This window comes from Heterocephalus glaber, unplaced genomic scaffold (genome assembly GCF_053883595.1).
Source record: "Heterocephalus glaber isolate CG9 unplaced genomic scaffold, H.glaber_assembly_v1.0 deba00001744, whole genome shotgun sequence".
In the NCBI taxonomy this organism is placed as follows: Eukaryota; Metazoa; Chordata; class Mammalia; order Rodentia; family Bathyergidae; genus Heterocephalus; species Heterocephalus glaber.
Window position 1 is genome coordinate 102,164 of NW_028258450.1, and position 22,565 is coordinate 124,728.

Here is a 22,565-nt window from a genome sequence, read left to right on the forward strand (position 1 = left end):
CTGTCTTCTCTCTTTTCCTCCCTTCTCTTTCTCAAGTATTCATCTTCATGGTCTCTCCCACTTTATTCTGCAGCCCCCTCACTTCTCTTCCTTTTTCTCAGGTTCTTGGTCCCTCTCACTGTCTCTCCTACACTTCAGTTCTCAGTGTCCCTGTCCCTCTGTGCTGTCTCCACCCTTCTTCCAGCCCTAAGTGTATTTCTGGGCTCCCCAAAGCAGGCCATTATTCCCCCCTGCCCTGGCTGCTCCCTTCACCCCCACCCTCCTGCTCCCTCCTCTGACCTGGCTGGAAAAGGAGCTGATGAGTGCAAAGGACTGATAGATGAGGTCTAGCAGCCTCAGGAACTGGCGGTCTTTGTAGTCAAAGCGTTTGCCAAAGACAATGGAGCAGATGATGTTGGCAGTGGCAGACTGGAAGAGGAACAATGGGTCTACAAGGCCTCCTAGGAGGAAAGGCAGCAGTTCACAGGACACAGACTCAAGAGGCTGGGGAGCATTTGGATGCTACCCTGTCTCTGTGACTGCCATTGCTTAGTAATAAAACATAAAAATAGCAATAAATGTTGACACTCAGTGGCCTGTACTATGTGCCAGGCTGTATTCTATGCACTTCATGTGTTATTTTAACTTAATTTCCTCCACAGCATTGTAAGGAAGATATAGTTCTATTATTACACCCCCCCCCATTTTATAGATGGATGAATGATTAATGGTTAAATGATTTGACCAAGTTAACACAGGGGCAAGGATTCAGACCTGGCAGCCCAGAGACAGAGCCAGGGCAGTTGGTCCCTACCTTTCATCTCACCCTGGTCCCAGCTCCCACTCTGTAAGGGAGTAAAATTAATCCCCAGGACAGAGGGGGGTGGAGCCATTTCCAATCAATAGCATGTGCAAATTTAAAAGCCTGATCACCTCATCACTTCATTCCTATCTGTCACTCCCCTTCACCTCTTCTCTTTCCTCCAGGGTTTGGGCAAGAAGGAGGGAGGCTCTGAGCCTGAGAACATCACGCAGGTCTCTCTCTCTCTCCGTCTCTCTCTCTGTATCTCTGGGTCTCTCATGTCTGTCTACTGTCATTCCTTTGCAGACCTTTGCCTGAGCCTTGTCTCTCTGTCGCTCTAATTTTCTGTCTCAGTTTTTCTCTGTCTTTATTTCATTCTGCCACTCTGAGTCTCCTTTACTCTCTTGTCTCTCTTTTCCTTCTGTCTGCTTGGCCCATGTCCATCTCTTCCTCTTTCCCCATCTCTGTCTCCATGTTATTCTGCCTCCGTCTTTCTTCTCAGTCTCTCTGTCCCTATGGCTTCTCCCTAGCTTCAGACTCTCCAGACATGACGCAGACCGGATATGAATGAAAGGATGCTGACCAAGGAGGTGCTAACAAGGAGCACAGTCACCTCTACATCCCTGTCACAAAGGATCCAAAAGGAACTGAAAATCTTCCCCAAGAGCTGAGTGCCAATTGGCCTCTTTCCTCACTGCCTGCTCATCAGCACTTCACCAAGGGTGGGAAAACACAGTTCACTATTTTCACATCTGCTGTTCCTCCCTTTCCCTTTGCTTTATTTTACAGGAGGCTTGTCTTTGCTTTTGATGCATGCAGTTAACCCATGAATTGATTTCTCTGGACACAAATGAATAGCATCAGTCGCTCAGCCTCTTTCTCTGAGTTGTTCTTGGACACTGTAAACCTCACGGTTCCTTCCCTGTCTATCTGTGTTGCTCTGCTGCTTGTCTCTGTTCACTTCTATTCCATCTCTTTCTGTCCTTATCACTCTGTCTGTCTCTATTTCTACCTTTCCCTGCCTATGTGTACCTCTCTGTGTTTCTATTGCTGTGCACCCTACCCCCTCTCTGTATGTTTGTCTTTCTTTTCTACCCACTCCATGCCTCAAGACTCACCCTGGGATTTCCGCAGCTCCTCCACCAGACACTGAGCCTCCTCCTGAATCCGCTCCTCCATGCTCCACTTTCCCATCCCAAAGTCCCTCATGGTGGCCAAAGTGAATCTCCGAAGGACATTCCAGCGTTCCCCATTGGCAAAGTTCAAACCTAGTGGTTTTAGAGGCAGCATGGGATGCAGAGGAAGTTCAAGAAGGTAGGATCCCTCCCCATGTTTTTCCTCCTATCTTACACTCATCTTCTCCATGTCCCATCCTCCATCCTGCCCCACCCCAGTGCCTTTGAGATCCTCACCGTATCCCTGGAAGATAGCCTCTGTGGAAGCAATTGTCCCCCGGCCAGAGAAAGCCTCAGCTTGGTCCACCAGGGCCTCCCGTATGGTCTCTGGCCCACACAGCATGACCACGGACTTCTGCCCCAGGTACACAGTGAAGACATCTCCATATTTCTCTCAGAGCTGCCAAGCATAGCCATGCCAGGGTCACTATCAGTCAGTATTCACACCAGTTGTCAAACCACTGAAACACTTAAATACACATTGTAATTAGATGCCAACTCTAGGACCTTTATTTGTTCCTCAGCTGCCTTGCTTCATTCCCACAACCCAGCAACTAAAGGGTTAACCTGTGACCCAGCCAGGCTCTGCCCCTAGTACAGCTGGTTGAATATTGCTAATCTCTTCTTAACCTGTACCCTGGAGTTGGGCACATCTCCCTGCCATCTCAACCAAAAGAATCATTTTGTCTTAACTTCCACCTGCATTCTGATACTAAATAATTTCCCGGGAGAACAACAATGACTTACTCTTTTGGCAGAGAGGAAGGGAAAGTTATAGCCCTCTACCCCTGATCATGAAATTTGAAAAATCTACTCAGTACAGCTCCATGGAAATCTGCTAGACAGGACAGTCAACCCTCAGCATCTACAGGGACCACATCTCAGGCCTTCCTTGATAGTATTTGCATGTAACCTGTGTCCTTCCTCCTGTATACTTCAAACCATCTCTAATGTACTTTTATCTAATACAATAGGAATGCTATATAAAAAGTTGTACTCTATTGTTTAGTGATTAATAGCATGCAAATAGTCTGTACATGTTCAATACAAGCACAATTTTCTCAAGTATTTTCAATCCGAAGCTGAGGTAGATCCCACAGATATCGAAGACCAGCTCTATTTATTAAATCTAAACATAGGCATACTCAGCAACTTCACCACCAAATACTTGCTCAGTAATAATGTGCACTTGTTCACACACACACAAAAAGAGCACAGAAGCATGCACAGAAGAAAGGGAACAAAATTCACTTTTATGGCAAACCCACTCAAGCAATAATCACGTTAATCCACTCATAAGGTACAGCTCTCATGACCTAATCACCTCTCAAACGTCTCACCTCTCATCCCTGTTGCACTGGAATTAAGTTTCTAATGCATGAACTTCAAGGGACATATTCAGACTATAACTTTGGACCCCTGGCACCCCATATTCCTGTCTTTCTTACATGCAAAATATATTTATTCCACCCAAATACCACCAAAAGTCTTAACCCATTCCAGCATCAACTCAAAAATCAGGAGTCTCATCCATGGAACCAAGGCATGACTTCTCCCAAGACAAATTCTCCTTGAGCTGTGAACTTAATACAATGTTGAGATATGCATGGGATAGCCATTTCCATTCTGGAAGGGAGAAATAGGAAAGAAGAAAGGGGTGAGTGGTCCCAAGTAAATGCAAAATCCAGCAAGGAAAACAATATAGTGTGTATGTGATATATGAAAAGCAACTAAAATGAAAAACTTTACACTTGGGGCCTCCAAGCATGCAATAAAACTCTATTGAGGGGGAAATGCACTGGGTCTATGGCCCTCAGAGCCAGGCAGCCTTTCCCAGGCCCTGGCCAACAAAAATCCTGCTGAGCTTCCCTTGGTGCCTCTATTTACTTGCTCTTTTGCCAACCTGTGTGTGCATATTCACTGAGCCCTTGCTGTGAGCCAGGCACTATGTTCAGCACTGTGCTTGGGTAAATGTTACATTGTCAACAAGGAGAGGCAAGTGATTCACAGGAGCTTATGTTGGCATTGGGGCAAGGTGGCACACACCTGTAATTCCAGCACTAGGAGGCTGAGGCAGCAGAATGGCCATGAGTGTAAGTCCAGCATTAGCTACATAGGGAGACCCTGTTTCAAAAAAAAAAAAAAAAAAAAAAAGAGTGTATGGAGGGGACTTGACCATATCTGAGGATCAAGAAAGACTTCTCAGTAGAAATGATCCTTACCTGTACATCTAAGAAACCTCAACAATGAGGCTGAGGCACTGACCACTAGCCAAGGGAGAATCCATAAAGGATCTCACTTTGCCCCAAGCTTTTCCTGCAAGGAAACAAAAACATTTGCTGCAAGGAAGAATGGACAATGCTGAGTGTGGTGCTGCACACCTGTAGTCCAGTACTTGAGAGGCTGAGGCAGGAGAATTGCTGTGAATCTGAGCCAAGCCTGGGCTACATAGTGAGTTCCAGGTGAGTCTGCACCACAGCAGAGATGTGAAGGAATAGATGAAACAGGGAGGCTCAAAGGAAAAGCAAAAGAAAGAGAAGAAATATCAAAAAATAAAGGTTTTTTTTTTGTATTTTGGGGATTTTTTTGTTTGTTTTTTTAGTTTTGATTTTGCTCTTTTTTTTGTATTGGGGATCAAACTTGAGAACTTGTGCTTGCAAGGCAGGTGGAGTTACTACTGAGCTAAATTCCTGACCCTAAAGTTGAGTTTTTTTTTTTCTTTCCCCATTAACTTTATTGGTACATTTTAGGTATAAAATACAGTTACATTCATCACTGGGATCTTGTACCTTTACATGAGTCTCTTGGTTCTTATTTTTTGCCCCTTCCCTTGCCCTCCCTTCACCCCCTCCACCCCTCCCTATTTGCAAGGACCTTGTTGCCATTTTTTTCCTCTTCTCATATTTTTTCCTATTCCTTTTTTCCCTTCCCCTACCCCTCCCAATTCCCCTGCTCTTTTAGACCTTTTCTTCCTGTTACACAATATCAGTTATACATTTTTAAAATTATAATATTAAGATCTAGGAGACATTACCACAGATTTTACAGAATTCAAAAGAATATAGAAAGCATATTACAAAAATCTTTTTTGAAATAAATTCGACAACTTCTAAGAAATACCTTGGAAGACAAATTAATGAAACTAACTCTGGAGGAAATATAAAATTTGAATAGCACCTATTGAAGAAAGTATATTCCTAGCTTGGAAACCTACCTATATGACAACAGCAGGCTCATAAATATTTTACCTGATAAATTATATCAAACAATTAAAGCAGAAAAAAGAAGGAACACTTCTCCCCTCATTTTAGGAGCTCAAAAGTTGAGTTTTTTAATAATACTGAAATGATACCAAAAAGAACATCATTTTAATACATAAAATTTTAATTTGGTTAGAAATTTTATATTTTTAAAGAATTCATGGCCACCTTTAATTCCCAAGAGTCAAACACTTACCCTTGGTCCAAAATTATTTATATTCTTCCAACATGAAAAAATACCCAGAACCATTCCTAAGTCTCAAAAAAATCTCATTTTATAGTAGCATCAACCTTAGGCTTGACTAGAAATTTTAAAACATTTTTATGAAATTGTAGAAAGTTGATTGTACAATCCAAATGTGAAGAGTTATTAGACACTGTAGGCTGTCTTTGTTCTTCTGCCCTGGACCAACTGAATTTCATCCTACTTACCGCCTTTAACTGTGGCACGTTGGTCAATTGAATTGAGTTGGAACTGCCTAGCTGATTAAGAAAGCAGGGTTCTGGGTGTGTATGTGGGTGACTGACAGGTAGGCCAGCAAACTGAGGGAGGAAGAACTATCCAGCCAATCGGCTTGTAGTGTGGACAAAATAAAAAGGAAAGAAGAAAGAAGGGTCCCTGTTTCAGGAGAGCTACAGTCTTCGCCAATGCCTTTGGAAATCAGTCTCCAGTTTCTTCAGTCTTCTAATGCAGACTCGCACTGGACACTCTACAGCGAGCTTCCAGACCTTGGACTTTTGACTGGTGCTGTGTCTTTAATCTTGGTAACACTCACATTTGGACAAAAGTTCACACAGCCACCTTCCAGACACCACAGCTGCCTAGGAGAGCAGGCCTAGGCTTCCTGAGCCACAAACTAAAGCCTCCAGGCAGTATTCTGAGATGCAGGTCTGCACATCCCAGGCTGGTGAGTTAAGCACCTTGGAGTTGAGCTGGACCTCACCAAAGTGCCCAGCAGCGCCTATATGTGAGCCAAGCTCCAGACTTCCCACCTGAGGTGCCTGGGAGACCCATGCTGGTTGTTTCAGGGGATCACAAAACCGTCACATTCAGTCTTCTATCTGGACCAGTTACCTCTCTCTCTCTCTTGCCTGCTTCATGTGTGTAGTTTGGATATGCTTTGTGTGAGTCCCCCACGGTTTTATATGTTGGGGTTTTGATTCCCTACATGGCTACGTTAAGAGGAGGTGGAGCCTCTGAAAGGTGGGGCCTATGGAAGGTAATTAAATCATGTGGGCAGCACCCTTAGAACAGGTTAATGCTGGTCTTTCAGAAAGAGCTAGTTCTTGAGAAACCAGATTGTTACAAACTAGGGCCACCTCACATGCTTGGACACCCCTTTTTTTTTGGTACTGGGGATCAAACTCAGGTCCTTGTGCTTGTGGGGCAGGCAGTGGCACCACTGAGCTAAATCCCTGGCCCTGAGCTAATTCCCTGGCCTGCTTGGACCCTTTTGGATGTTGGAGGTTCCCTTTCTCCTCTTCTAACATAAGGTGACACAGCTAAGGAAGCTGTCACCAGAGGCTGAACACCTGGTACTGCCTGGTCTTGAATTGTCAGCCTCTAAATAAAGCTAAATAAATCTCTTTATGGGGGAAGGGGTGAAGGGCACACAGGTAATGGGGAAAAGAATAAAAACCAAGATACACCATGCACAGGTACAAGCATGCAATGATAGATGCAAATGTATTGTATACCTAAAATGTACCAATAAAAGAATTTAAGGGCAAAAAATAAATAGCTTAATAAAGTCCCAGCCTCAATTATTTCTCATAGCAACAGAAAACAGGGTAAGTTGCCAAGAGCCTCCATTTTGCTACTAGGGTGGACCACTTTATTGCCTACTGCTCCTCTTCACTTCAGCCAGTTCCTCATGTTGGTACCACAGTGCAGTGCCTGCTCTCTGCTGTGCATGCCATGCTCTCCATTCACCTGGGCCTCCATCCTCACCTTTACCCAGTACCCATCAAGAATGCCTTCTTCTCCACACTCCTCCTCACTCTCCCAGTCTTTAAGCGTCTAAGTCCTACTTCCTACATCAACCCTTTCTAGGACTTGGAATGATCGTAAAACTCCAATTTCCTCTCCTGTGTTCTCTACCACCCAGGATTCTGTCCCCAGCACCATCCCTGCAACCAAAAACTAAAAATAAAGAGACAATATTATCAATAAATAAATCATTGATCAGAAAAAAAACCACTGTTGATAGGAAAGGGCTAAGAATCCTAGGGTTCCCAGAGTGTGGTCTCCACAGCAGGGAGCAGAAGACGAGGAGCAGGGCATTGCTGTCAGTGCTCCATCTCTCCCACTGCAGTTGATGCTGATGAATTATTAATAGTTAAGTAGATGATTAGTCTGGTCTGGTAGCAGAGCTCTGCAATCCTGGCCACTCTCAGGGCTCAGAAAGGTGAACTGCACAGTCGAGGCCAGCCAAGGCAATGTACCAAGAATCTATTTCAAAATGCAAAAGGGTTGGGGATGTAATTCAGGGCAGAGGCCGAGGGTTCCATCTCCACTACTGCAAATAAACACACAATAAAACTAGATCCTGAAACCTGAGATCATATGTGCAAAGCAGTGGCACAGAGCCTAGTAATTGCTTGATAACCCTTCTACTTTTTTTTGCATTATATGCCTTTATTGTCATCTGAAATTGCTCAAGTATAATAAAAATTTTCATACTGAACATTTACCATGTAATGAAGGAGCCTGATTCTATTCTGTCAATGAATTTCTTATTCATTAGAATTTTTATTACAATTTATTATTAAAAGTTTTAATCCTATGAATGAATTCTATCCATGAAGAAATGAAGATTTCCCCCTATTTTTGTTAGTATTTTATTTTTGAGACAGGGTCTCACTATGTACTTTAGGCTGGTCTTATCCTCACTGTGTAGGCCAAGCTGGCCTCGAATTCATGACAATCCTTCTGCCTCATCATTCTGAGTGCTGGGATTAGAGATATGTGCCACCATTCCTGGCCTTATTAGTATACTTCTGATACATGATAAATGTGTTCCTCATGGGGAACTGGTGCATGACACATCACATCTTGACCCTGTTTACTTCCCCTTCCTCTCCCCTCCCTGATAAGCACTCCTTGCTGCCTTTGTTTACTCCCCTTTCCTCCTGTTTGTCTGTGAAGTGACTCAGGCCAATGTTTGTTCTCTCTGCTGACAGAGGGAAAAACTTTTGGACTGGTGACACAGCCCTTTCTCTCTCTTTTAGGCAGACACACAGGATGGGTCAGAGGAGAGTGAAATCTACACCTGAGGCTCTCACCCTGACAGTTCTGTATGCTCTCCGCCCCCCCGACCATGGACAGTGCCCTACACAGTTCCATCAAAGACAGGACACCTGTGGCAATCTGACCACCATCCACCAGAAGCCAGGATCACATCCTTTACACACTGATCTTCTCCACCCACCCACAGCCAGAAAGGAGACTTTGCTCTTGCAGCCCACCCTGGGCCCTGTCCATTTGTGTCTCACCTGCAGGATGGATTTGACCAGGCCTTTTCTGTTCATCTGCAAAAGGTTCCCCAGGAAGGGTAGAGGTCGTGGGCCTGGTGGGAGGTGGCCATGGGTCTTTGGGTGGCCCCTGAACAGGAGAACCAAGAGGCCCATGAGGAGAGTGAGGAGCAAGAGGACACTGAGTTCCATGTTCCTGTTCTGACTGCTGTCCACCCCTCTGTAGCCTGGAGCTGAACCTTTTATCCTCAGCCTGTGTCCTCGCCCAGTTATGCAACTGCATCCAAGCCCTACCTCCTGTCTCATCTTTATCCAGGAATGTAATCTTAAAAACAGAGTTAGGAGGGGCTGGGGATTTAGCTCAGTGGTTTCACTGCCTGTTGCATAAGCACAAGGACCCGAGTTTGATCCTCGGTACCAAAGAAAAAAAAAGAGAGTTATGAGGCACCCATACTTCCTCTCTGGGCAGCCTAGTAACTGCTTACTCCAAGCCCTTTAGCCTATGCTTAGACACTGGCATGGATGCTGTGAAAGAGATGCCAGGGTGCACAAGTGTGTGTCTGTGTGCTCAGTGCATGTGTTGTCAATATTGTGAGTGTGCTTTTGTCTCTTTAGTTTAGTCTGTCCAGGTCAGCTTGACGCTATGTATGCCTATATATTTTTTATGTATGAGGGCCTATTTTATATGTCAGTGTGAATGTGCTGTTATGTGTGTCTGTGAATCAGTCCAAGGGTGGTCCTGGGTATATTCTTGCATGTGTGGGGCACGTGTGTACTGATTTCCTTTCACATGTGAAGGTGTGTTGGCATTTGAGTAGTGGTGATAGGGAAAAGTTTTAGATAACTTAATAGATCAAATATTAAGGTAGTTGTAGAAGAAAAATATGTAATGTGTTCCTTTAAGATTTCCTTTTCCCATAACTCTTGTTGTTTAAGGCGACTTTAAGGTGACACTTACCTGACTCTTTAACCAGTAACTTCATTAACCTAACAACGTTGCAATGCCTGGGTGAATTTACAATGTATATGTGTGCCTATCTTGTGTTTGTGACTTGTAAATAGGAACTGGAATTGTATTTATATATCAAAGACCACTAGGGATGAGATAATGGCTAAAAAGGGTACAAAAAGGAAATGCTGAACAAAGGGGCATGCAGATACTGACCAGACTGGTTTGTGGTGGTCCTGGCGGCTTGCAAGTAGAACTTTTATTATTTTACCTGAATTCTGTGTCTCTGTGTATTTCTTTCTGAGATTTCTGGAACAGTGGACATTGTAGGAACTTCCACGCCTGCTGGTGAGTCTGCATGTGCTGGCTGCACTTGTGCTGGTATATGTGTGCAACTCCCAGCCAGTCTCTGTAAGGTCTGCAGAAGTCCAGAGTCCACTTCTCCAGTTACCCTCCCACTCCCTTCTCTGATAGCCACAGGTGGGAGTGGTGAGAAAGCAGAGGGGGGGGGATGAGAGATTCAGGGCTGGTGATACCCAGCAGTGGAGGTGGAGTTGATCCTCTTGGTCTCTGATTACTCCCATTAGTGCTAGGTGGTTCACACCAAGTACCTGGCTGTGTGCATAGTGCAGGAATTCTCTCTCTCTCTCTCTCTCTCTCTCTCTGTCTCTCTCTGTCTCTCTCACTCTCTCTGACTCAGTGTCTGTTTCCCCTTTAGATTCTGAAGTCCACTGTGTTTCAGTGTGTTGTGTGCTGTAACAGAATACCAGAGAGTGGGTGATTGATAATGAACTGAAATTCATTCAGCTCATGGTTCTGGAGGTGGAGAAGTCCAAGTGTGTGCAATGGCATCCAGTGAGGGCCTTTGTGCTGCATCATAGCATTGCTGAAAAGCACGGAGAAGGTCTAAGTCAGGGAGATGGGAGAAGGGAGATGTCAGACTCTCTCCCCAATTGTCTCACTCCCATGATGATCATCCATTCAGGAAAGCAGAGCCCTCATTACCTAATCAACTCTTTTATAAAAAAATTTCATCTCTTATGGGATTGTGAACTAATGAAACCACAATGGAAATCATGGAGATTCTTCAAAGAATTAAAACTGGAAATTCTATTAGACCCAGCTGTTACCCTTCTAGGTATCTTCTGTAAAGAGTTAAAGACCTCATATTACAGTGATATGTGCATACCCATGTTTATAGCAGCACATTTCAAAATAGTTAAATCTTGGAAACAGCACATATATCCATCAACAGAGTAATGGAAAAAAATTGTGGCATTAATATGCAATGGAGTACCACTCTGCCATAAAGAAGGATAAACTTGAGTTATTTGTAGGAAAATGGATGCAGTGTGAAACCACAATGCTAAGTAAAATAAATTGAACACACAATCTTAAATATCATATTATTTCTTTTATATGAAAAACCCATAATATAAACAAAGAAAACAAAATAGAACATAGATAATAGGAACTATGAAAGCAGATCTTTTACAAAGATAAAGGGGACAAAGAGAAGGATGGAGGAGAGGGGAAGGGAATGAAAGAATTAAGATGTGTCGTGTTTGTGTACCAATTTCCCACAAAGAATGTAATCATTATGTACTGCAAACATACTAATTAAAAAATAAGAATTGAAAAAAGCCTTGCCTCTTAATATTGTTACAATGTGAATTACATTTGAACATGAGTTTTGGAGGGGACATTCACACCACAACATTTTCCCCTAGCTCCCTAAAAGTCATGTCTTCACATATGAAACATGTTCATTTTTCCCAGTAGCCCAAAAGATTTTTTTTGAGGTGTTGGCAAGTGAACCCAGAGCCTCACACATGGTAGGCAAGTGCTTCATCACTGAGCTACATCCCTGTGCTTTTATATTTTGAGACAATGCCCAGGAAGTCCTTGAACTTTGATCCTCCTGTCTTAGCCTCTTGAGTTGCTGTAAGTACAGGGATGTACCACCATATGGGGCTAACCCAAAACTCAAAAGTCCAAAGCCATTTGACTATCAAAAGTTTCATCATAATCAGATGTAAACTAGACCCAAGACATGATTCATTGTGAGGCAAATTCCTTCCAGCCATGAGCCTGTGAAATCATAACAATTTTATCTACTTCCAAAATACAGTAGTCACCTCTTCCCAAGGTTTCAGTGCTTTATGCTCAGCTGCAGTCCAAAATTATTAAATGTCAAATTTCAGACAAGATTGGGCATATGCAGGGTGGTATGGCAGCAGACTAAATGGGAAATTTCAGAAATAAAAAATTCATAAATGTCAAGCTTGGCAAGGAGGTACATTCCTGTAATCTCTGCACTCTGGGAAGCTGAGGCAGAAGGATTGCAATTTCAAGCTCAGTCTGGGAAAATTAGCAAGACACGGTCCAAAACTGAAAAAAATACAGAGGCTGAGAGTATTGCTCAGTTGAAAAGCCCTGGGTTTAATCTCCCATACAAAAACAATAATAATAAATTTAAAAATTGTTCACCTTCTGAATAGTGTGCTGAAATCCCACATCATCCCACCCAGGACATGAATCACCCCTTTAGCTGCACTGTATGTGCTATCTGCCCCTTAGCAGCCATGTTGGTTATTAGAGTACCTGTTGCACTATGACAGTTGTGTTTGAGTAACACATGTTTTGCTGAATAATGGTCCCAAAGTATAAGAGCATTGATGCTGGCAATTCAGATATGCCAAAGAGAAACAGTCTCAACTTAAGAAAAAAAGGGAAAGGGGATGTGGTGGTGCATTTCTGTAATCCCAGCACTAAGGGAAATTGAGACAAGAGTGTCAGAGATTTGAGCCCTGCCAGGGCAATTAAGTGAGACCCTATCTCACAATTTTAAAAAGGGTTGGGGATGTAGCTCAGTGTAGAGGTTCCCCAGGTTTAATCAGCAAAGAAGTAAGGGGGAGGAAGAGAAAGGAGAGGAGGGCAAAGAGGAGGAAAAAGAAGGAGGAAGAGTAAAGGGAAAAAAATCATATGGTGAAGTTGCTAAGATCTATGGTAAAACTGAATGTTCTATCTATGAAACAGTACAGAAAGAAAAGGAAATTCACGCCAGGTTTGCCATTGGACCTCAAAATGCAAAACATATTCTCCACAGTGTATGATAGGTGCTTAATGAAGATGGGAGAGGCATTAAACTCATAGGTGGAAGGCACCCTGTTGCACCAGAAAGCATAGTGGCAATAAGAGCAGTTCAACAATGGATCCCCTGAAATGAGTGACACCAAACCATTAGCTGCAAGTCAGGGATGTTTACAGAGTCAGGAGTCAGTTTGGACAGAAAAATCTAGAAATGGCAAGATGACAAGACATATTGGTGGAGAAGGATTTGTCAACATGCTTGATGAAGAAGAGGAAGGACATATTGAAGGCTGTCAAGAAGTGTTAACAAATAAGGAATTGGAAAGGTCCAAAGGGGGAGAGGAAGTGGAAGGGATTGTGGAAAGGAAAGAAGGGAATGGAATTAATATGAGAAAATGAAAAAATGGAAACCAAGTCTTTGTAAATAGGGAGTGGTGGAGGGGTGGAAGGGAAGGCAGGGGAATGGGGAAAAAATAAGAACCAAGATATATTATGTAAAGGTACAAGTTTCCAATGGTGAATGTCATTATATTGTATGCCTAAAATGTACCAATAAAATTTAAAAAAAGAAACCATCTGCCAAAGAAGAAGAAGACAAAGAACCTGAAGCAAAGCCAGCAATAGAGACATTACTGAAATTTGCAGAGTGTTGCAAAGTACACAGGTATTGAAGGACAAAATTATGGAATATGATGCTAATGGAACACAGCATTAAAGCCACCTAGCCAGTCACTGAAGGATGACAACATGTGCAGATACACTCTGATGAGTTGAAGAGGAGACAACTTTTTGTTTTTCTGGTACCAGGGATTGAATTCAGGCCCTTGCAGTTGCTAGGCAGGCACAGGGCCACTGAGGTAAATCCCCATCCTTGAGATGAGTTTTGATTACAATGTTTTTCCAAAAGTTCTTTCAAAAAAGAGAGAAAAAAAGAACTTTCAACTATCACAGACCCTCTACTACCAACATTGTCTGCACCTGATGTGTAACCACCAATGTTGGTGACATCCCTACCCAGTCCTAGAGGGCTATATGTGGCACGTGCTTCTTGCCATCCCTAATTTGGCTATACTGTTTTATATCAGGAGTCAGACTGAAGTCCTGCATGACTCAAATGGGCTTGTCAGCTAGCAGAGTTGGGCTAGTATTGCTCCTTCGCTAATTGCTGTCACTTAGGCCTAAGTCCTGGTCTGTGAAGTGGAAGGGCCCTCGTGAATTACTTGCAGGCGAGGTCAATGTGACCCTAATTAAAATCCTTTTCCCTGCATTATCGCTTTTGACTGACCTTGTGGCTTGCTTGCTAATTGTGCCTGTTCCCAGAACTGGTTTCTTTAACTGTAGCAAGATAAGCAGATAAGATGTGCTTACTCCCTATCAGCCCTGCCTTGTGCCATCCTGCCAGGTGTTCAGCAGTAATTCACTAGATGATTTCAAAGCTCCCGGGCTCCTATTTCTTCTCCCCATTGTATTCAATAAATGCTGGATGTGGTCGGGGGTTTTTGTCTTTGTTGCCATAAGTAGCACTGACTAGGTCCCAAGACTCAGCTTCACTATAGGTCTCATTCTGTCTATTCTTTAACCTTTACCCAGTGCTGTGGTGGCTCACAGGAGGCTGGGACCTACTGCAAGGCAGTGATATCCATTCCCCCAACCCTTACACACCAACATCGTCATGGCCCAACAATCTAGGATCACCCAAAACAGACAATCTTCTTTCTGGTGTGTTGTCAGGTCAATAGGAGCCCCACGGTGCATCACAATTTCTATATCATTCATGTCACCTCATCTGATCAGGTAGGGATTGGATCACATCATATCATGACGTGGAGAAGAAGGTAAGCACAGTACCATAAGATATTTTCAGAGAACATACTAATTTAACTTAGTACATTACATTGACATAACTGTTCTATTTATTATAATTTTTATTAATCTCTGGATGTGTCTAACTTATAAGTTAAATGTTATTCTACAGTGATATATATATGTATATGTATATTAGAAAAAATATAGTACATACAGGGTTCAGTACTGTCCAAAGTTTCAGGTTTCCACAAAGAGCCTTGGAATGTACCCCTCATGGACAAGGATGGGATGCTGTAGATAGATTGGTACCTTGGTTCATAAAAGCTTTTGTTTGCAAACTATTTGGTTCTCAAACAGAAGTGTTTGGCAAAATTTTGTTTCTGTCTGCAAACTCTGCATCAGGTAACAAACACAATTATGGCCCTCTTTCCCACACAAACACAAACATGGCCATCTTTTCCAAAATCATAGAACAAATTAAGTTCATGACTGAGGTAACACCGTAGTTCCAATCTCTTAAGACTGTTCCAATGGCCATTAAAAGCCAACATGTGCTTTGGAGAGGACATTTACACCACAGCAAATGGGCCCACTTTTATTGTGGTCCCATGTAGTCTGTCTCTACACTCACTGTGAGCCCACAGCTATAGAGCTCATGGGAGGAGCAGTATAGATCTGGCACATAAGAGAATGGCACTTCCCATGTCCATCTGTAGTGGCCTGGCCTGGATTTCAACCATTTTATTTATTTATTTTTTGGTATTAGGGATTGAATCCAGAGCCTTCCCACCTAGTTACATCCTCAGCCCTTTTTTATCTTTTATTTTGCTACAGGGTCTTGTTAGGTCACAAAGTTGCCCAGGCTGGGCTTCAATTTGCAATCTTCCTCCCTCAGTATCCTAAAGTGCTGAGATTACCAGTGTGTCCCACCATACCAGTTTTGATCTCTCTCTTACTTTTTGAACTCTCTCTTTTTAAAGACACCTCCCTCTCTTTAAAGGGAATGAGGTGAGCCTCATTATTGCCATGTTAAGCAAACTCTTGGTTAACCCAGGACTCTGACCTGGACAGGTGAGTCATATTCCACTGATCCAAGAGGATGGGACAGAGAAACACAATCTTTTAGAGGTGGAACCTGCACTTTTCTGACCTTGGAGTGGCGACATCACAGACCTTCCTGATCTCAGGACCTGGCTCCTGATCTGCTGGGTCATCTGACACTGAGAATGGGTCTTCATTCCAGCCTGAGACTTCCTGGTGGACAGGCATGAAGTACTTTGCACAGAATCCTCACACTTTGAAGGAGGTGTTATCATCCTCCCCCATTTTCTAGATGGAGAGAGTGAAGCCCAGAGAAGTTGAGAGTCTCACTCAAGGTCACACAGTGGGCTAGAGATATATTTGTCTGATATGCTAACTAATTGCCACATGTGGCTATTAAGCACTTGTGGTGTGACCAATTGAATTTTTTGGGGTTTTTTGGTGTGTGTGTTTTGTTTTGTTCTGTTCTGTTTTGAGACAGGGTCTTGCTATGTAGTTCAGGCTGGCCTTGAACTCATGGTGATCCTCTTCCCTCAGTCTTCTAAGTGCTAGGATTCTAGATATGCACACCATGCCCAGCTAAATCAAATTTTAACTTTAATTTTATCTTTAAAAGTTGATATTCAATTCAGCTATTGGAAAACTTTTATGTAGGTTTGGAAACATTTTAGATATGTGAATTATCTTTTTCAGTGGTAAATTTCATAAAAATCTAGGTCCAAATCAAAGATTTCTGAAGAAACTTTAGGGTCCCTATGGTAAATATGCTATAATTGCAAAAGTTCGCAGTAAATTTCAAAGACATGATATTTAAGAGAAAAGGGCAAAAGAAAAAAAGGGACAAGAAATAAAAAGAATGGAAGGAAAAAAATGAAACACGGCTTTTGTAAATAAAGTGGGGAGGGGCTCAAAGGGAGGGGAGGGAAATAGGAACAAAAGAATATGCAAGGTATGAGTGAGGAGCACGAACTAGCCGGAAAATGAAGTAAGGTTTCAGTTTGCCGCTGAGGAAGGGGGAGTGGGCCGCAGGGGGTGGCCCACTCGGGTTTGGGTGGTAGAGTGCCTACCCGGCCAGGGAAGGCAGCCGCCTGGAGACTAGAGCGTCTCCTTCCCTAATTTCGCTTCCCCTTACCTTGGGCAGGCCTATCTTACTTGTCCACTCCCCTCCCACCCCCGCCCCACAGCCCTTTGACTAAGGTGAAGCTGATCAAGGAGCTGAATGAGCGAGAGATCCAGCTTGGGGTGGCCGAGAAGGTATCCTGGCATTCAGAGTACAAGGACAGCGCCTGGATCTTTCTGGGAGGGCTTCCTTATGAACTGACTGAAGGGGACTTCATCTGTGTCTTCTTACACACCTTGTTTTGCCTGAGTCTAAACTAGAACAGACTGGAACTCCCAGGAAGGTATGGGGAGGTTGTTAATATTAATCTTGTGCGAGACAAGAAGACCAGGAAATCCAAAGGATTCTGTTTCCTCTGCTATGAAGACCAGAGGAGCACAATTCTGGCTGTTGACAATTTTAATGGAATTAAGATCAAAGGGAGAACTATCCGTGTGGATCATGTGTCTAACTATCGGGCTCCTAAGGAGTCAGATGAAATGGATGATGTGACCAGACAGCTCCAGGAGAAGGGCTGTGGGGCTAACACCCTCCCTCCGAGTTCATCTGAAGGCTCTGAAGATGACAGACCTACAAAAAGTCACAGAAAAGATAAAAAAGAAAAAAAGAAAAAAAAGAAAGACAAAGAGAAGACTGACCAGGAGGTACAGGCAGAGCAGCCATCTTCTTCTTCACCTCCCAGAAGCAAGATGATAAAGGAAAAGGATGACCCTGGTCCGAAGAAGCATAGCAGCAAGAAATCGGAGAGGGTTCAGAAGCCCGAGTCCAGAGAGGGGAGGAAACACTACCCAGGCTCCCCTGAGGTCAGGTCCTCATGCCGTGGTGGAGGAGAGGACCCAGAGAAGGATCCAAAGAAGGAGAAACTCAAGTATGAGCACAAGCCCTCAAACAGGAAGGGAGAGAAGACAAGAACAAGGATCCAGACAGAGGGCGCAGCTCAGATACACATTCTAGCCGGCGTAGCGGGCATTCTGAAGGGCGGAGTCATAGAAGTAGAAGTAGGAGCCGAGATAAATCCTATAGGCATAAAAAGGCCCGTCGCTCCCAGGAGTGGGGATCCTTTAATCCTAGTGACCTCAGGCGTCACTGAAATCTCCTCTGTCTGCCCAGTTGATTTAAAAATAAACTGTGTTTTAAAAATGTAATGAAATTTGTGCCAGAGATTCAGCTCAGTGGCACCGAGCCTGCCTTGCAAGCACAAGGTCCTGAGTTCGATCCCCAGTACTGAAAAAAAAAAGTAACAAAATTCAATTCTGCTGTTAATATTTCTGTATATAAAATCTCTGGGAATGAATTCTTTTAATCTCTTGCAAGATTCATTGAGAGGGCTATAGTTTCAACAGCCAGGTATCCTGGATTTTTTAGCATGAGCCCTGGGAATATACCGGTAACTTTAGTGTATGTGTCCTAAATTTTGGTTCATAAATACGGCCCTTGAACCCATAGACCCCAATTTGAGATGAAATTGCAGGAAAGGGAAAAATCCAGGTAACTCTACAATTCTAGTCTTTGTGTTAAGTGTTTAGAACCGAACACTGTAGGACTTTTCTAGTTGTCAAAGAGTCACAAGATTCAGACCATTTCATGTGGATACAATAAGATCTTAAGAACAGCCAGTTCCCAGCCCTCTGGAAAACAGTTTTTAAATTTTTTTTTTCATTTTTTGCTTGATGCTTTGTTTTTGTTTTTTTGCACTGTGCCAACCATCTTATTCTATCTATGCAGATGAGAAAATGGCATTCAAGGAGAGAGCAAATTCAAGTCCATGTATGTTGGTGGATGCCTGTAGTAGTAAATACTCAGGAGGTTGAGGCAGGAGGATTGCAAGTGCAAGACCAGCTAGTTTGGACAATTTAGTAAGACCTTGGAATGATAGATAGACAGATAGATAGAGAAATAGTGGCTAGGGAGACCCAGATGTTTGAGTACAGAGGCAGGGGGATTAAACTCAACAGGTAACCTGGGCAGGGCTTAGTGGTGCATTCTTGTAATTCCAGTACCCTAGGCAGCTGAGGGAGGATTGCAATTTTGAACCCCACCTGGGCAACTTAGCGATTTGGTGAGACCCTAGGTCAAGAAATAAATGGAGGGGGGACTAAAGACTTAGCTCAGTGTGAAGACCCTGGGTTTATTATCCAGTACTGAAAAAAAAGTTTAGGGCACTCAAACCTTGCCCATTCCAAAGAAAGAAGTTGAAATCGTCTGCCTGATGATGGTGTCTGCTAAATGGCCCAGTGGTCTGAACTTGTGATCCTCTGCCTCAACTTCCTGAGAAACCAAGATTATAGGTGTGAATCACCACATTTTGAAAAGAGTTTTCTTTTTCTTTCCCTTTTTGCTGTGGCACTGAGGATCGAACCCACAGCATTGTAGAGGCACGTGCTCTACCACTGAGCTACACCTTCTTCCACCCCTTGGTTAGAATTTGTGAAATAGAAAGAAAAGAAGCAAAGGAGAAGGGGAAGTGGGAAGGGTGGAGAAGGGAAAGAAGGGAGTTGAATTAATATGAGAAAATGAAAAAAATGGAAACAAAGTCTTTGTAAATAGGGAGGGGTGTATGGGTTGAAGGGAGGGCAGAAGAATGGGGAAAATAAGAACCAAGATAGATTAGCTAAAGGTACAAATTTCCAGTAATGAATGTCATTGTATTGTATACCTAAAAAGTACCAAAAAAATTAATTTAAAAAACATTTGTTTCTCCATGCATCCTTCTGGTCCAGAAGCAGTGCAGACAAATCACCAGCAGGTGGCGATATGTCCCAGCTCCATCGGGAACTCAGTCTCAGACAACCCTAAAAGCTTGAAAACGGCTCTGCCTCTGCCTCACTGAGCTCTTTTCCTATCTTTTTGCTGAGACATTTACTAGTCTAGCATCATTTGATTCATTTCTAAAATGGAGACAACTTCCGAGTTGTCAGGACGATTCAGAGACAACAATGTAAATTGGCTAGTGTAGATTTTGGTGCATACCCTTGTGGACCCCTTTCTGTGGGGCTGCATTTTCTTCACTGTCCTTGTCTTACCTGTCCAGGTGATTGTGAAATTCGGGAGAGATGACAGAGAAAACTCTTGAAAATATGACCAAAGGTGAGAGCTTTCTCACTCGTGTAGTCTTAGGCCAGGCTTCCCCTCCTGCCACTAGAGGGCGCCGTCTTCCTAAGAGACAGAGGTGGGGTTTTTTTGTGAGGGGAGGGTTGGGGATTGAACCCAGGCCTTCTTGGTGAGCTACATCCCAGCCCTATATTTTTAATTTTTAAAAAATTTTATCTTGAATGAGTTAGGTAGAACTCTTGAAGACACTGGCATAGGACAAGACTATGAACAAAACCTCACTAGCGTGGGAACTAGCACAAAGAATCAACAACTGGGATCTCATCTTATTAAAAAGCTTCTGCACTGCAAGAGAAACCATCAACAGAGCTAAGAGACAACCTACAATGTGGGAAAAATTTTTTAGCCGCTGTACCTCAGCTAAAGGGCTACTATCTAGAATATATAAAGAACTGAAAAAAATCATACCCCTCAAATTCAAAGACCCAATTCAAAAATGGGCATCTGAAGTGAAAAGACATTTCATAGGCAAAGAAGTAAAAGCAGCAGAGAAACATGAAAAAATGTTCAGCGTCACTGGTCATTTGAGAGATGCAGATGAAAACAACACTGAGATTCCACCTCACCTCAGAAAGAATGGCTGCTATCAAGAAATCAACAAATAACAGATGCTGGCAGGGGTTTGGGGAGAAAGGAACTCTTCTCCATTGTTGGTGGGAGTGCAGACTGGTGCAACCACTGTGGAAATCAGTATGGATATACCTCAAAGAACTAGGACTAGAGGTGCCATTTGACCCAGCTATTCCCCTGCTGGGTATCTTCCCAAAAGAATTAAAAGAATCATACCACAGTGATATATGTACACCCATGTTTATAGTGGCACAGTTCATAAAAGCTAAAGCTTGGGAACAGCCCAAGTACCCATCAGCTGGAAACTAGATAAAGAAGATGTGGTTTTTAAAAATAAAATGGAATACTACTCAGCCACAAAGAATGAGAAACTCCCGGAACCCAGAAGGAAGCTCCCCCCCTCCATCCCAGGCTCCTAGGGCAGAGAAGCTCAGCCGGTCCCAAAACACAGAAGGAAGCTTCCCCAATGCCATCCCAAGCTCCTAGGGCAGAGAAGGTGAGCCACATGGGTGCCAGAAGCACCTCCTCCCTTGGAAATGAGAAGACACCTAAACAAGTCTCAAAAACAGACTTCTGGATCACCTACAGCAACTCCAAGGGGAAACGAGATGGAACAATCTGATACTCAACCACTTGGACTCTCTGAACTGGCAACAAAAGAGGATCTGGGAAAAATGAAATCAGAAATAATTACTCAGATAATAGCAAAGATTTGGCTCATGATGCAAGACATGATTAATAAATCTAGAGAGGACACAGATAAAAAAAAGAGAGGATCTGAGGAACATGATGGAATTCCAAGATTGGAAACAAGTGGAATCCATAAAACAGATACAAACAGATTTCCAAGAGATTAAAAACTCCATCAAAAGTCTGCGCAGGAGAATGAACCAATGTGAGGATAGAATTTCAGATATAGAAGATAAGATTGCCATTAGTGAGGAGGAAAAGAAAAATTGCTTTAAAATTGTAAGGGAACATGAGAAATCAATCCAGCAGCTGCTAGACGATGCAAAGAAGAATAACATAGGACTGATTGGAGTCAATGAAGAAAGAGGAGAGAGTGCAGATGACATAAAAATCTCTCCACAGAAGTGATGGTAGAAAACTTCCCAAGGAGGGGAAAAGATCTTGACATACAGATAAGTGAGGCATATAGGACTCCAGCTAGCCTTGATCAAAAAAAATCTACACATAGGCATATAATAATTAGGACTCCAGAAATCCAACAGAAGAACAAAATTCTACAAGCAGTGAGAGAAAAGAAACAAATCACATACAAAGGAAAGTCCATCAGAATCACAGCAGACTTCTCAAGGCAAACCCTCAAGGCAAGAAGAGCTTGGAGTGATGTATTTCAAGCCCTAAAGGAAAACAGCCTCCAACCCAGATTGATGTACCCTGCAAAACTATCTTTCAAAACTGATGGAGAAATAAGACACTTTCATGATAAAGAGCACCTCAGGAACTTCATGAATACCAAACCGGCACTCCAAAAAATTTTAGACAATACCCTAGGAAAAGACAATAAGGATCACAAACCTAGGAAACCCAGCAGAATGAATCCATTGGGCGTGACAAATTAAATGCAAAGGGGGAGAATCCAACGAAAAGAAAAAGTCCTGACAAGGCTTTTAAAAGTTTTGACTTCATCTCCCTAATGAGTGTATAATTCAGTCTTATTATTGTACTGATTAGTATTTTTCTGATTCTAGAGTTGCACACCATTCCTCGTGCTATACTGGCTATTTGTCATCTTCTTATGTCTACATTTTAATTGGGTTGTCTATTAATGAGCTCTAAGAATTCTTTATATATTCTGGTCATAGGTTATATGCATTGTAAATATGGTCTGTTTTAGGACTACTTTTCATTTTAATGATGTCATTTAAAGTTCTAAATTTTGATGGAATCTTATTTATCAGTTTTTTCTTTTATACATCATAGTTTTTGTATCCTAGGTAGTTCTTGCCTACCCTGAATTCATAAATGTTTTCCCTTATAATTTCTTCTTAAAGTTGTACACTTTTAGGCTTTCTTATTTAGGTTCATAGATCCCTTCAAGTTATTTTCCTGTATGGAAAAAAAGAGTTGAGGTTAATTTTTTGTATACAGATACCAAGTGTTCTAGTGCCATTTGCTGCAAACACTATCTCTTCCTTGGCTCTTGAATTGAGTTTATATT

The 22,565-nt window shown here is 42.7% G+C and overlaps 2 protein-coding genes across 2 annotated transcripts in view; one reads left to right on the plus strand and one right to left on the minus strand.

Annotated features, from left to right (window-relative positions):
* LOC101711936 (cytochrome P450 2B4) overlaps positions 1 to 8,882 on the minus strand; it is a 30,288-nt gene extending 21,406 nt beyond the window's left edge. The window contains 4 exon segments of the mRNA XM_021251737.2: positions 280 to 440; positions 1,900 to 2,049; positions 2,194 to 2,356; positions 8,712 to 8,882. Of these exon segments, the coding sequence (XP_021107396.2) occupies positions 280 to 440; positions 1,900 to 2,049; positions 2,194 to 2,356; positions 8,712 to 8,882 (645 nt within the window).
* A 4,069-nt stretch (positions 8,883 to 12,951) lies between these two features.
* LOC101715735 (RNA-binding motif protein, X-linked 2-like) lies at positions 12,952 to 17,789 on the plus strand. The gene is given in 4 exon segments (XM_087200582.1): positions 12,952 to 13,058; positions 15,593 to 15,609; positions 16,721 to 17,581; positions 17,584 to 17,789. Coding segments are annotated over 4 exon segments (1,191 nt in total).
* Positions 17,790 to 22,565: the final 4,776 nt, after the last annotated feature.